Here is a 16,265-nt window from a genome sequence, read left to right as displayed (position 1 = left end):
TCCTCTCTCTCTCTCTCTCTCTCTCTCTCTCTCTCTCTCTCTCTCTCTCTCTTTCACTTCGATTTTCATACTCTTTTCACAGTGACGACTCTTCGTTCAGTCCTTGTCGTTGATCGTCGTCATTTAAATTTAAATGCAACTTGAAGTGTTGAACAGTCGTTGGCTCTATTGAAATGTGTGTATATGGCATAGTACCACTCTGAATCTGCTCCTTTGTATGGACAGCTTTAGTCACGGCGTCAAGCTGTACAGTCTTGAGCAAGTGGGTCTCTAATTGGCTGCAGGAGAATTCAAACGCAAGTGTTTGTTTGTTTGTTTTCGTTGTATTTGTTTTCTCAATTCGAAGGGAAAGCAGTTTAGTGGTACTTGTCTGCGGAGAGTGTTTTAAATGCTATTCACAGAACATTGTGCGACTGTTAAAAAAAACAGTATAGCACAATATATACTAGACTGATAGTTGTTGTAGTTTATATTCAAAGGAATACAACTCAATGAATCATTACAGTTTTGATAAAGCGACCAGTTCTTTGCGCTTCCTTGACACTCGATACGTTCAGTGTAATTTCAGGATGAAGAAGAAAATATGATAATTATCAAATTTGCCGTGCAAGACAGACATGGACAAATACATGTCAGTTTCTAAATCGTGATGGATGTGATTTCGCTGTTTTTGGTGATAATAGACTGCGTTTCTTGGAAGATGTGCCACTCTCCCTTAAAATGGGATTGTTAACAATTATTTATGAGAGTTTTCCTTTACTCTCTCTCATGGCAAAGTTAACTCAGGGTGTGGGAATTTCGGGCAATTCCAAACTTAACTAAACACCACAAGAGAATTGCAACAACGCCCGGCCCTTTGTTCTTTAAATATATTGATTTGACCAAACATTTACATTCGGTGGACCGTGTTTGCTGTCTCCCCCCTCTAGGAGAAACAAATACATTCAGCCGCGTGCTTCCTTTTAAACGCACTGTGAGTTTATCTATCACAAAATTAGCAGTTATTTTACAAGCCGCTTGCATGATCGTTTTCTCCTTGATGTAACGAAACTGTGAGAAATTCATTGCCGTAATGGCAACGGTCAAGTAGAATCTCTCGACGGAAGTTATCGGTTCACATTTTACAAATTACGTTTGAGTTCATTCCTATTACCGTTTTGGCGGGAACTCCTCAACTGAAAAAATCGCTGTCAAATCGGTGCTAATCGTTACACTACGTGTATACAATATGCAATGATATAGACAAATTTGTTAACTTAGAAATAGCAACTTAAAGTCAACATATACTACAATAAGCCGAGTTACTGAGCTTCAGTTTTGACCTTTTTAAGATTGTATTTCCAAATTTAAATGATCGATATTTCCACACAGTATAAGAACACTTATTATATATTAGCTCGACCGACAGTATATTCAGCTAGACAAAAAACGGAATCGAAATAGTCGGTCATATATCTTAAATTCAAAGTTTAGTTAACATTCTAGATTTCAAATGTAAATTTTCGCCCATTCTCACCTTGATAGTTTGATTTTAAAGCGTGGAATTGTTTTATCGCTTGCCAGGTTTTGACGTGTGACACAACAACACAGAATATGTTTGTCGTTATGGATCAATTGGGGATGCGTAGTATGATATCTTTGATCTACACTGTTTACATGCCACAGTCAACTTCCAAACGTTTTGGGTCAGTTCAAAGGTCATTTTGCCCGAAAGTTCGTCGTTCAATGTATCAATTTTGTACACAGTAAATACCATGCAGCGGTGACAGAGACGTTGGTGTGATGTCTAAGCTGAAACAAATGTCGATAACAACTATCAAACCAATGTAGTGTGTATCTTGAGAGCAAAGTAGTCTCGCTTTGTCGAGGGAAGCTCATAAAAGATAGAAAATTATGATGTAATGAGTTTAGGTTGGTGTAGATACAGAAAAATTGTGAATGTGAATGAAAATAGCAACTTAGGCTTTACATGAGGATGCTATGTGCAGGAGACAGAAAATCCCAAACAAAAATTGAAAGGTTTTCATGAAGCGCGCTGTTAAACTTACACACAAGCAAGAACACTCAAATCGATTCTCTTTCAAATGACTTTTATTTTGTACTAAAAATGATAATCTGTCTTGCTCCCAGGTATGAACCATATACAATAAATGGGTAATAATGCTAAGTTTCCATGCTCAACGACAGACTCTCGCCGAAGAAGTTGTTTCCCTCCCGTTTCAAGGCAATGAAAAGAGGGTCTCTATATATACTTCTGGTAGATGCTTTGACGATAGAGTTCCCTGTTAATATAAGCCCAATGGCTAGCATTGTAAACTCTAAGTGTAGAACAACATTTGCCAAAGCGGCTACGATTATTCTAAAGTGGTTTCGATCGCCAAATCAAAGAGTGCGCTTTTCAAATACGGCCCTTTTCTGAAGGTTGAGAATACTTAACAAAAGAGGGCCTGTAACTCCTCCGGCAACTTGTAATAAGATGGCGTGGATAAATATAAATTTTGTAAAGACACTTCTCTTTGCAGTGAAAATCAGACTAGACTCATACAAATGAAAAGTACGACATGTTAAGGTGAGGCTGGGATATCCGAAGTGCTGTCCAGAATTTGTCGCAGGCTCGTCCACAGCTGACTTGCAGCATTTTTAATGCAGGCAAAATTCTGCGAACAGCTAAATACCACTGAGTGGGACATATAGGTGTTTTTAATTGTCCATCTTTTACGGAGGGGGTTATTCAAGGTGAAATTGGAACGACTACACTGTCCACGATGAAGGACACAAAAGCCTTGTCGGACCTGCCTCCAGCCTGTAGCACGGTGTGGGAGTCGCCCTTGGCTATGTTCTTTTATCTCATAGAACAAACTCGTAAAAGAGTAAAATCGGTGACCTGTTTTTATAAAGATCTTTGTTCCCTGCGTGTTTTTATACCGTACACCATCATGAAACATGAGTGATCTTTCTAGCGGAGACACCTCTTCTACCGGATCTGACTACGACACTCCTCCCTCCGAGCGACAGAACAAAACACACCCTATCATCCAACACGGAGTCAGGAAAGAAATCACTCACGACAATTTCTATTTCCCCTAACTCAGATTACTGTTAGCTCGATTGAAAACACGATTTAGCGTACAAAACAGGGAAGCTTTGTAGTTGTGATCACAAGGGATGTTGAATTCTCATTCGCTATATTCTCAATGTCAGGCATTTAGATTGCAGTCTCAACACGAAGTAAAGGCGTCGAGACGTCTTGTGCATGCTGGGCATTTATTCCTACATAGTTTTTAAAAGAATCTGACCTACTTTTGAATTTAGGGAGTTTTTTAGGAGAAATAAAGGCTGTTCTAGAAAATGCTCAAATTTCAAAAGATGTACAAAATCAACCTGAACAGAAAAAAGAAGTCTGAAAACCCGAAAAGTAAAAAAAACCAGGAACCTTGGCTGGTATTTCGAGGCTTCTTATGATTTGAAATTTCTGACAAATGCGTGAAAAACTCCTGAATATTTGCATATATGACTGCAGTCGACTATTTTGTGCCGGCGACTTGGATCCTCCTCAGAATCCGTCTTCTCCCATTTTAAAATAATATATGCACCCGGTGTTTGGAGTTGATCTCTGTCAAGGCTAAAACAGAAATCTGTGTATTTCTGTGTGTAACATGGCCCCTAAACATGGGCCCTAAATTGGGTAGGGATGTCGGAAACTTTTCAATTTTTATTTTTGCGTGCCATGATCATAACATAAGAGAAAAGTGGCGAATATACGCGCTGTTTTTTTGAAATGCGAAAATATTTTGGGCCAGGTAGATCAGGGACCAGAAACACATAGATTTTGTTTCAGCGTCATGTCGAAAGAACTTGCATCACAACGGCTCATTCCTGAACTGAGCTCAGCAATGACGCTAACGAACGTTACACAGTTGTTAAAGACAATGTTAATTATATTTGCTTCTTCATATTAAAAGAGAATGAACTTAGCATTTCTACAGCCGATTTCTTCAAAATAACATTAACGATGACAAGGTTTCATATTTTTAACAACGAAACGTTTCACATCAAGTACAATAAATTAGAAACAAAAAAAGTCGCGAAAGTATTCAAAATATATACATCAAATGTATATTTCATGTCCATTACATATACTCTTTGTTGCTGGGCAACGATGTTTGCTTTGCGAGTTATCTGTTCAGTCTCTCTCTCCGCTCTGCTAACAGTTCCCTCACTGGCCGATGCCCCATCAAGGCGTCATGTGAGCGGTGCTAGTGCGGTAATGGCTGCCCCGGATGCAGCGGTCTGGGAGCAACAGGAAGGTGGCTTAAATGCTGTTGGAGTCCGTGCAGAAACATTCTAGGAAACATCGGTCTCTGTCCGTGAAGATTGTACAAACTGTCCATGTTGGAAATTATGGTTTGGTTCGGGTGGTAGAAATATGGCGACGGAAACATTCGATGCATGGCATTATAACTTCCTGCTTCAGCTAGTAGCTCCAGTCCTACTTGGGTCTGTCTTTTCCATTTAGTTCTACCAAGGAAAGACACGAAGATAAGAACTATAAGTCACCATTAAATTGAAAATGTGTAAGTTTCCTAAAGGTAGAATGCGCCTCGGGGACAGATATTCGGACTCTCAAACTTTTTCAATTCTTTTCTGATCTACCACTTGTGGGGGTTCATTTTAAAGCTCTTGGTGTAAGAAAACTTTTTACTGGCTTAGTTTTTCAAAAATTGAAAATTTTGTTTTTTCTCCATGGAGTTAACACAGGGATGGCGACAGTTTTGAATTTCAAATATCGGTATATCTTGAGTAATTTGTTTCTCTAGTACCAAAATTCGCACGGTGACCCCCGATTTTTATTCTTGATTGTGAAAGAGAATGATTAAAATATTCCTTGAGGAAAGTTTGAGTCTGACTTGCACTTTCGAGGCGCATACAACCTTAAGAATTTGCACAATATTCGTATACCTTGATGGACTATAAATTTGCGTCCGAACTGGTGTAAAAAAGTGTTAAGTGTTCTTGTCTAACCAGTACACAACTTTATCGGATGCAACATCGAAGTACCTAGAATCTTCAGAAATTTACGATACTTTCGATTCAAATAGCGGTGGAAAAAATGATAGCTAAATGCCGAAAATGGTTCATACCATTGGCGATGACGATGACATCAACTGAATGTGCCATGACCGTAAAGGTAGAACCGCTTGAATCATGTGACTCTCAACGGATCTGAGCAACGAGGAAAGATGTGTCTATAGAGCGGTGAGACGGGTAGGAACACTGACGCCAATAGCACATTAAAACGGGTAACAGATTGAAGTTTCTCAACTAAATCCGTGGCTCCCGTAGTTTTAACGTTCTGGTGGCTATTAACTCTTTGCACTAGGGCGGCGCTTAGTATTACTCTCGCCGATCTTTTGTCCTAAAGTTCCCGCTCAGATTACTGTGAACTTAGAAACTCTCTGTCTCTCTCATTCCTGTTTCTTGACTACCCATGAATGGTGCCCCTGCAGCCGCACGGTGGTAACCCGCTGACGAACTCCATCGACAACTCGTGAACACGCAGAAATTGTTTAAACCGAAAATGTATATTCATAGTGTTCAGGCGAGAATGTGATGCGTTGGCAAGTTTCAAAATTGGAAAATGCCAAACTCTGCTTCCAGGCAAGGTTTTCACCGAATCCTCATTTCACCTAATCATTAGGTCTTTCATTATAAAGGTAATTGTTGAAGTACTATTGAGTTTGTGAAATTTACCTCGATTAATTTCAAACCGGTCACTTTCCCTAGAAGTTGTAGCCAATTACAGTATGGTGATGGCGTCTTCAATACGAACAAAACGTTTTACAATGTAGCTTTCTTTTCAGTAATTCATGTACGAATTTCCAATTTCTCATTTTTCTGAGCGAGTAACTTTGGCTGACACTTCATTCTTATCAAGTTTATGCAGCCTTTGAGGGTCTTTCGCACAGAAAAACAGTCTTCTTTGATTGCACCAAGGCGATTGGTGCACGTTGGACGGCTTTCACACTTGTTATTTACCGCGTTCAAAAAAACTCGCAAGCCCTTCCATGGCAGATTACGAAGAAGCGATTACTAAACCAAACAGTGTTGTCTTTGTCGGTTTTAAAACAAAGCAAGGCTGAAAAAACTAATAACAGTTGCAAGGATAAAACTTTTTGTCGCATCTTTTATGTGTCCAGGGTATCGACACTTTCCATTACAAACCGATTGGAGGAGAGAATACCAAACACAATAGCTTTCAAAAAGCGCTACATTTCTCTTTTGATCGGGCACAATGGCCGTGAGTCTCAGCGTTACAGAAACCCAAGCCAGTGAAATTAACTCCATCAACAAACAACGATTACAGTTGGAAACAAGAAAAATATTACACTGAGCAAAAACGGCGGCGGGCATACACAAACGGAAATACGTATGATTGTCTTCGGTTTTAAGATGGTAATTCAGCCATGGCGGGGACAAGACGTCGGCTTTTTGAGTTGGAAGTCTCATTCATCAGTTTGGTCCGACGCTGAATGTTGTTGACTTTGATGATAGAAAACAGCAACATCAGTCACGAATTTATACTGTCTATTGGCGCCTATAGCAACAAGTTTTGGATTCCAAAAATCTCCAAAACTAAAGCAACGAGGGGAATGCAAATCACCTCTTTCGTTTTATCACCCCTTTACGTTTATTTAGAAAAACATAAAATTGTAAATTTAAGAAGCCCGTCAAACATATTGTCAACCTGTAAATTTAGGCGGGAAAGGATGCTTTTCGCGTGAAAATTCAGTAGAAAAACAGATTTCGTTGTGTTTGCTAAACGGCTTTACCATTTCGATAAACAGACGAAACAATCACTACAACAGCATTGATCTCTTGTACTTTTGTCTCAAAAAGGTGGAAGAATCCCCAAATATCGGTAGACTTCTCGTGAAACAAACGAACTCACTATAATTGAATTTTGCAACGTTATTCACAGGAGAGATTTACCGCTGTTGGAAAGACTCCCAGATCTTTTAATTGGTTTCGGTTGTGGAGGTCAAAGGCCAAGGAAAAGGCGTCGACTTGATATATGCCGCTATCAGGCATTTTTAAAATTGGATTTGTAAATACGGAGTGCATTATACTTTATTTAAATACCAATTAAACTGAAATAATATAGCGACTCGAAACCCATCACTCTCCTGCCGTATGGCGCGAAAAGAAAGGCGTAATTGTCACAAACCTGTAAGCAGTCTTGGAGAATTAAATTTTTGATCGTGCTTTGACCACAATGGGTTTGAGTCATCCTCCGTCATTTTAACGAACGTCAAACGCCGCGTACTGAATTTCAGTATAGTTCATGGATTTACCAGATAGCCACAGAACTAAATTTTCTATCAGCATCGAAATAATTGCACCAGTCTGTCCTGTCCTGGAGCAAGCTGGTAGCACACAGGTCTGTGTGCTACCCGCATGCCTGGAGGAACGAGCCATTCGTTTCGGAAAAAAAACAGCACTCACAACTCAGTGCTAGTGAGTTTTGATCGAAAAAAAGAATGCCATAAATAATACAGGAGACAACAGAGAAAATAAAAAATTATCTCCGGTTAAAAGTTTCCCAAGAGATGTGCTACTAATGACAAACTAATGGGCTGCTTCGGGCTGACAGCTCGATTCACCCCGTCCATCAATTATTTGTATACCTAAACATTCCAGCAACGTCATCAAGAGCGAGACGTTAATAAGACCGCCTTCTTTACTTCATTAATAACAGAATGAAAATAATCTAGCATAATTGCATCAGTAACATCCGATCAATAAAGAAAATGTTTAACGTAATTATTCTGCTGCTGTGAATTTTAAGGTTGTTTTTGAAATTACTAATCGGGTGAGCTATTAAGTCTCTATGCGATTTAATTTCATGTTATTTTAGTCAATTCTGTTCTTGTCATATTTTGTGATTTATTTTCTGTACAGTCTGTGTACAGGTCGCGTAAACGTCTTTCACGAAATGTATACCATCGATATATGGGTTTTGAAAAAGTTGGAGCTGGTCGCGTCAGGGTACTGTACTTCGAGATGTTCAAAACCATGGGCTACTCAACGTTTTACTTGAGTTTGCTCTGTGGCTTGTGTCATGACGCTAAGCCGTGTTAGACTGCACAAGAAAGGTCGGAGAATGTAAAATCCCACACATATCAAGCAGGCCGACTTCTTTCTCTCCGTGGGCTTCTATAAGATGTGTAGAGCTGATAAAAATTATGCAAACGCAGTGGCAATTTTTTCCGAGTCAGAGGCGGCCATGAAAGGGCTACCCGTAAATATACGTACAGGGGGATATAGGTTTATCAGAATCATCCGGGGATTCACACCTAAGGTCTATAGGAGTGAATATGAACAGTAAACCACGAAGGTCGTCGGTTCACAGGACTTGGTTTCGACTGTAACGAAATTTCGTGACACCCTCTAAAAAGTGACTCATTAACACCTGCAAGTGCAGGTGTCTGGGCCGCGGAAGCGGTTTCAGTTTGTCAATTGCCAAGACTGTCCAGTCGGATCAATTCCAGTCAGTTTCCCTCCCTGTTTTAAAAAGAGCCGAGGTCATATACAGCAGGGCAATAACAGAAATCGGAAATGTGCGACCTTGTCTGTAGAGGAAATGCCAACGTAAGTGGAGCAAATAATATGACTAAATAATATGGACATTAGATATTGATTATAATCATTGCTATCATTGCAATTACTATGATATTTGAGAAGTCTCTAAAAGTGCATGATTCGTTATGAGGCGTGTAAAACTTCCGATAAATGCTTATCCGCACTGCAGATTACATTGGCAAAACATAATGGAATCGTCTTATCGAATATAGATAGATGGGATTCTTACCCGCAAAGTAACTATTTGTATATTTTTTCACACGTGTTTTAATATTGTACCGTTGTAATACATTGTCCCCATTTCCACTTCCCCTATGTGCTCATTCTCTTAAGCATACATATCTCAAACAGCTGTTTGCATTTGTTTCGTTTGCTTCCAAACGTCGATGAGGACTGGCTTTGAGCGTGTATAAAAATAGATAACGTGATAAGTTTCTCCGTTCATAATGACGTCATTTAGAAAATTCGGGGTATTATTTTCTTCAAATTCATTCCGGAATGTTCCAGCTCGGGCGTGTTGATCGATTTCGGTCGTGATGGGAGTTTTGTCCGTTTCATTCTAAACTCTGCCCTGAGCTTTTCTGAATCAAAAAGGTTACTATTAGGTTTACAATCTTACAACCCCCCCCCTAAAAAACCACAAAAAAACAAAAAACACGAAAGTGGCTGTAATGGCTGTTTTGATGAATTGCTTGACACTTTTAGTTGCTTAAAATTCATAATTAACCTGTAAATTTAGCATGTTTTTGACCCGAGATGCCTGGTGTTTGTATAGCCTGGATGAGGCCGGTTCTTTATGCTGGTTTGTTTTATTCATTGTGTCCATTTGCACTCCGAACATATCTGATGTCTAACATTTTATTCTAACTTCAGCTGGTAGGCTTTTCCCAGCTATTTTACCGCATAAACATATAGACAGTTTTAATACATGGATGAGTGAATCCTTTTCTGGATGATCTTGGTGAACTAAACAGAAATCAAGGGTCAGATTTTGGAATATCGAAATGCACCTTCTGATCGAATAATTATTCATAATATTTTCGCGAAAAAAACCTGTTCAAAGAATACGACCCTTACCTTCGATTCTGATACCACGTTTTGACCTGCGTGTCCGTCAAGTTCAAGCTTGCCGCAAGGTCCATGCGGTCCTGGACTGATAGGTATTTCTGTCTCTCGAAGTTCCTCTCCAGAGTGTTCAGCTGATGATCTGTGAAAGCCGTTCGTGCCTTCCGCGGCTTTTTCGTCCTCACCGAAGGACTGTCCCGACTCGAGCTGATCTCGTTGTCCTTGGCTACAGAGGAATATCAAAAAAGAAGAAGAAAGAAGACCTGGGGGTCATTAAGAGTAATTAAGAAAAAAGACACCTCCTGAGAGATTTCTTCCATCTTTAGAAAACATTCACTGAACCAAATCGCATTGTTAAATCTGCCAAAATTTATAGAGCATTAATAGCCCCCTCGGACGTTAACAGGCTGCCTATACACAATGGTATGATGTAACAAACCTGACGGGAGCACTCTGAAGAGATTGTCACCCTGAAAACATGCTTGGTTTACCTATTTTGTTTTTGTTCCCAAAGAAACGATGAGAAAAATGCCCCCTCCCTCCCAGCAGACAGCTAAAGTTACCACGCTCTTTACGTATGCATGTGATGTTGAGTTTATCGGGGGTCTGATCAGAGTCATATAGCCTGTAAAGTCGGACTAATTGTCGTGCGCCGAGCCCATAAACTCCGAAGTCATCAACAAAGCCCTTATGAATTCGTTATTTTCAAGACCGACCAAAGAAACTGGAGATAATTCCATGAAGCCTTTTCCAGATCATTCTTCACACTTCATTAACTTTGCAATTAAATATTTGATAACTCGGAATATCAGCACACAATAAGAATATTGATTTTTTTTTCCTTCTCGTTCGCAAGAGCCGCGTTTTTTTATACGGATTTAGAAATACGAAAGATAATGCTGGTTAATTTGCCGGTCGTCACAGATGACATAGACTGATTGGTCTGCATTCCCTGTGTTTTGTAACACTTACGATCTTTTGAAAAGGGCTGTCCATTGTTAGTCGTCTTCATGCATTTAATTTGTCCCACGATCTGTTCACACATTTGAAAGGAAAGGACTCTGCCAACTTAAAATGTTACTCGGAAAAAAATCGAAAAACGTGAGACTATCTGCGGTGACTTCATGCATTCTCTGTTAACGTGGGTTTATCACTCCGCTTACCGTCAATTTAGGCTTCCCTTTCCCTTGTTTTTTCTTATGGACAATGAAAATATTGTTTTCCTAAGAATATTTCTTTTACTTCACCAATTCAGTACAGCTCATATGAGAGTGAGAGAGCGCAACGATTCTTTCAAAGAATGAGACGAGAGTTATGCCGTCTAAACTGCATTTTGTTCCCCGTTATCTCAAAATTATAGACCATGGCGGTATGGTGATCAAATTATCAGAGAGTACGTGAAGGACAGTTTTCAGAAGGCAGTGCATCATGTTGTGACGATAGCAATGCAGCCCCTTCTGTGCCCTCTGCTTCCGGGACTGTCAATGTGTTTGCCGAACCATATTCTCCATTATGTCTGCGCTGATATGTGTATTGCTTTTGGGAGTCCAACATTTAGGAATGTTTATCGATTTTTAACGAAATACAAAACTCGGAGAAATCTACGCAATTTCTTTGGCACTGGATAGTATTCGGAGAAATAACAGTAGAATGGGCGATTGTGTTTGTTTTGGTTTTGGAGACCGTGTACAACAGATCGTTACCGCCGTCTCTACAACCGAGGCGATAGGCAAGAAAGGAAGGAGGGAAGGAGTGTTCTGTCGGTAACTGTGGCCAATATTCGTCAACATAGTTACCTTCTCCGTCCAACAAATGTATGAACCTCAACGTCCGTGACTTATCTACGACACCCTCTAGTGCTATCAATTAAATACAACGGGCTTCGATTTTAAAATAGTCCCAAAACTCAACAATACCGACCCTCAATTTTTTCACATTCGCCCACCTAAGCTTTTATATATAAAACTCGACGAAATTTACGAACGGAGAAGAAATTGTCCTGTCTTGCAACATTCATTTTCATTCCCGCACTTGCCTTTATTTCTATATTAACGACAGTTGGGGATATATTGAAAAAGCGAGACACCTCTGAGTCTGTTCATGGTCCTTTCATTTTTCTTCCCCTGCCTGGATGTCGTGTAGTGGTAGTGTTGGGTAACAGAGAATACAAAGTGCACGAAAACCAAGGCAGATATGGACGAAATGCTTCTTCTATTCACACGACATCTTTTAAATTTGTCATATAATCGTCCCTGGACATTGTCAAAATTGCCGATGTCAGCAGGAGACGATTCTTGGTAAAGCGGTGCAATTTGTCAGATCATTTTGAGCCATGTTGTGGTTTCCAAATACTGGTCAAGAGTTTCCTTCGTAGCTCACCCGGTGAAAATGGGGCGGCTTAAAAACTAGGCAGCATTACGCTTGTTATAATCGAGAGTTGTATTTGTTACAACAGCTTGCAAGTGTTTGTATAAGATCACATATTAAGTAAGATTCTGATGAAGTGCCCTGGCTATCAAGATAATTGAATTTGCCGTATTTCACTTCTATGTGTCAGTCCGTCTGTTATCAAACAGCCGTGCAAATTAATGGCATTTTCGTACTAACAAATTAACAGCCAATTAACGTGTCAATTGTTCTTTTCAAACCAGAAAGACAACGATCTTGCATGTTTGATGAATATTATTTTTATATTTTTCACTGCCTTCAACATGAAATAACGTGGATTGTCATGATGCAGGAAGAGCGGTCAATGATTCCAAGATATGCTGGACTGTTAGCTGACTTCATGTTAGCGAGGAACTCATTTGCTTTACACCGATATTTAAAAAAAAAACAACATTTCTGATGTTGGCAAATAACACCCATAGGGTTGTTTTAGTAATATTTTTTGAATAAGATGTTGTCGAATTATTCCCGTGACTGTATATTCGCTGCAGAGTTTAGGCAAGCCGCCTAAAAAGCGAGCACGACACCTTTCTATTCACAACGAAGAAAACAAATACTGGAAAGGTAACCCTTTCACCCATAGCGAAAGCCAGCCGTCCTTTGAACTTAACTGACGTGTTTCTCAAAGTACTATGTCATAAAATTCGTTTTTGTTAAGTGGCACAATTGTCTGAGTTCTATTCTCTGTTACTCTATGATAGCCCATCCCAAGGAAACATAATTTTAATGTTCCGCGTACCTGAACTCGCAATGGGTTGCCCCTTAAAATGCAATGGAATTTCACACTATTGGAAATCCTAGTGTTTACATGTTTCCTTTATTTTTTAGCAGAATGTATTGTGAAACCGATTGTCATTTAATGAGATCGAAAACAACTGAATTGATTTGAAATTGTGAGTGTTGTTCTGAGAGAAAAAAATAGTTTCCCGCTGTCGTTTGTTGCGCTATTTCATTTTGAAAACGGGTCATTTTCATGTACGGCAGATCCACTAACCTGTGTTTGCACTTTCATCGAGGGGCTCCTCGTCTGGCGGTGGTCTTTTATTTATGTTACAGTTTGTAGAGTTCGTTTCTAGATTATCCGTCGTCGACGTTGTGGTGTGGTCACTTCCGTTGTCAATCTCCTCGCTCATTTCGTCAATCATCGTTCTGACGTCCGGCGTTGTCGCCGTCGTCGATGTCGTGGACGTCGTGTCGATCTCCTTGGGTTTCAAGTCACTTAGGATGTCCCGGATCAGAAAGGAGGACGCCGTCGTCCTGGGCTGGTCCAGGGGCGGATTTGGACGGTGAGTGTTCATCTCTACTCTGTCGTTCGTTCTGTCCGCATTCGGAGTGGCAGCGTAGACTGGATGCGATCTCCCCGAGCCGGTGTCGAACTCGCCGTCCGTGCTGCTCACCGTGCTACCTCGCTCGTTCTCGCTGTCGCTGTAAGCGCTACCGTCCATGTGCGGGCTATCGGAAACGAAATTGGCTTTAAACTCTTTCATTCTAGTCCTGTCATCCGTCATCAGCACTGTATTTGTACCGGTCCCGGCTCTTGCCACAAATAAAATCCGGAACAATATCGGCAGTCCGGGAAAACCGTCGGTCAAAACTGAACTTCTCAACGTCCTTGAGGGATTTTACAGAAGGCAAGGTGAAATAGTGTTAACCCGTAACCGGTGTACTTGGTGTCGGTTAACCAAACTCCAGACTTTACCAAGACAGTGTCCTGTAAAATATAAACAAGAAAATCATGTACATTTACAGATAACAGAAGGCACACTATCATCGAACACACACTGATCTTTTAAAAATAAAATTGTAGTTGGAAACAAAAATTATACTTAATCGTTGCTTACCAATGAACTTAGAAAGTGACTTGTTCTCCTCTGAATCGGCAAAAAAATTCAGATTTTTTTCCGGATTGAATTGTTCGGATCGAATGCAAAGACTACGATGTTCCTGTTGATGTGCGAGTACACGTTTGCACTGATATTTAAAGTTAGAGTCTCACAGACCCCGTACCGTTCGTCCAAACCAAACTCTCACGTGTTCTGCGACTGCGTACTACGATGCGTAGGGAGTTAACGCGTCGAAAAGCGAAGTTTTTATAAACTACTTAAATAGGAAAACACCACTACCTTGCAGGTTGTCGTTAATTTCTCCCTAGCCAATGGCAGAGGCAAGTCATTGACATTTACACCGCCTTTCTCGCGCGGGGAGACTCGTTGCAGTATACACAGCCCCTCGATGCCCGTACAGAGAGGGAATGTGCGTGTATGTGTAAAAACGACGGATGCCTTATATGCCCACATGCGCAGAGATGTTCGATCTACAAAAGGACTCATTCGAAATGAGTTTAGCAAATTGGGGGAATGATAACAAAACGTCGGTTTCTGATTGGCGGTCAGTTTCTGCTTCGTTTGTTCCGGTCATAATCGCACTAAGGCTTTGTGCCTGTCACAAAGCTGGCTTCGTTGCCGTGTTATGCTCTTGTACTCCGTGATTCGGAGAGCAGGACCTTCGACACTCACTGGAGCAGGGCGCTCTCGTACGCAGAGTTTGCGTCTTGGGACATCTCAGAAGCATTTGTCATGTTCAATTCCTTCATTTGGAATATTGACCTCTTTCCTAAATACATATTTTCATTTGTTGGCACTCAGACGGAACCCCCTTGTCTCGTCCCTGCAGGCAAGAAAGTCTCACGTTGTTTTGACAGCGCGGTGAGTATCAGAGGGTTCCGACGGGACCGCTGCGTAAACTTGATGACACTCTGGGCGTTTGCACGCCAAACAAACGGCTAAACAATCAAACAAATACGACGAGGCAATACAAGACTGGTCCTGAGCTATGATCGCAAAAACACAGCATTGTGGACGGGACTGGGGAAATTAGCATGTGAAAAAGCGGTCACCTCTTTACGGCACGGGAGATGTGAAAGGATAGCACGGCCATTGAAACCTGACTGTTGTTTGATTCGTTTATACAATACTACCCACAGATGGCTTATTTATTAAGTTCAATTCATGGGCTATCGGGCCTTTCCTTTCAAGCGTACAGGAGATTAAGCCCATCATTAATCTAAGCCGAACTGCAACAATAAGAACAATCTACGGAGGGACGGAACGCCATCCACATAACACTCCCCAATCTGTGTAATAAAACACCAGGTAGTCAGTCACAGCGATGTTGTGACGTCAACTGATAGTAATACTTTGTAGACTTTATGTAAGAAGATAAATTAGAATAAACAACAGAAAGAGTTCTACAACACTAGAATAACATTTTTCCTTCTCCTCGTCCGCGTCGCCTCGGTCTAACCGTCTCCTCAGTCTATCAGATGTCCTCCAGAACCGCAGCCTTCTTCTTATAATTCTTGTATTTACTTTTCAAAGGCTGTTTCCATCTTTTACATGTTGTTTTGCGAGGAAATTACAATGGTTACCCACATCAAAGGAGTCGGCAGCTTTCAAACGAAAGTCAAAAGAGAGAAAGACTGACGAAACAGCCAAGTTTTTATCGACTCTTTTCCGTTGAATCGGCGGTTACCGTATTAATCTGTCGCATCTCACATGTCGCGGTCGTCGGTTTTGTCCACGTGCGTTGAAGGAGAGCGAGCGACATGCTTTTGCGTTTGGGTTCTTCGGATGGTCTTGTTCCAAAGCAGCCGTCAACGCGACAGAGATCGACTAGATTCAACCAAATGATCACCATGACAACCTGCAATCACCTTGCAAAGACTCTACCCCCACATTTTGCAGACGACAGTCTTTGAACAATTCTCCGCATAACAACGAAACAATACCTTTAGTTTCTCATAGAAATTTACTCTTCTTCTATCAATAAACCAGCATTTCATTTTTGTCATTATTCAAGTGGTAAAACAATCCAAATGTAATTATCCAATTTTCGTATTTCAAGTCACAGGAAAATTCTGTTGAATCCGATCGCCGCAGTTGATTGTCTATTTAAATTCAAATTCTTGTTTTATGTGTGACTGGTTACTAAGTATAGTCCTGAAGGGACTGAAAATTTAGGAAGATCTTTTAAATTACTCAATAAAACCTCGGCGTAACGCAGTAATGGATTTTTCTCCAATAAGTATATGATGACCCGATAATAAGCCTGAT

The 16,265-nt window shown here is 40.6% G+C and overlaps 1 protein-coding gene across 2 annotated transcripts; it reads right to left on the bottom strand.

The window, feature by feature from the left end:
* Positions 1 to 2,073: 2,073 nt before the first annotated feature.
* On the bottom strand, positions 2,074 to 15,798 carry LOC139152650 (barH-like 1 homeobox protein). 2 transcript variants are annotated; one of them, XM_070725912.1, is made up of 4 exons: positions 13,995 to 15,798; positions 13,148 to 13,864; positions 9,718 to 9,931; positions 2,074 to 4,518 (listed from the first exon to the last, which is right to left on the bottom strand). In XM_070725912.1, exons 2-4 carry the CDS (start codon positions 13,659 to 13,661, stop codon positions 4,257 to 4,259), a joined length of 990 nt encoding a protein of 329 aa, XP_070582013.1. In that variant the 5' UTR covers positions 13,662 to 13,864; positions 13,995 to 15,798; the 3' UTR covers positions 2,074 to 4,256. The 2 variants fall into 2 exon arrangements, with proteins under 2 accessions (XP_070582013.1, XP_070582014.1); XM_070725913.1 differs by having other exon boundaries at positions 14,277 to 14,471.
* Positions 15,799 to 16,265: the final 467 nt, after the last annotated feature.

This window comes from Ptychodera flava, chromosome 16 (assembly GCF_041260155.1).
Source record: "Ptychodera flava strain L36383 chromosome 16, AS_Pfla_20210202, whole genome shotgun sequence".
Lineage (NCBI taxonomy): Eukaryota > Metazoa > Hemichordata > Enteropneusta > Ptychoderidae > Ptychodera > Ptychodera flava.
The sequence above is the reverse complement of the archived record's forward strand: the minus strand, read 5'-3'. Positions and strand labels throughout refer to the sequence as shown.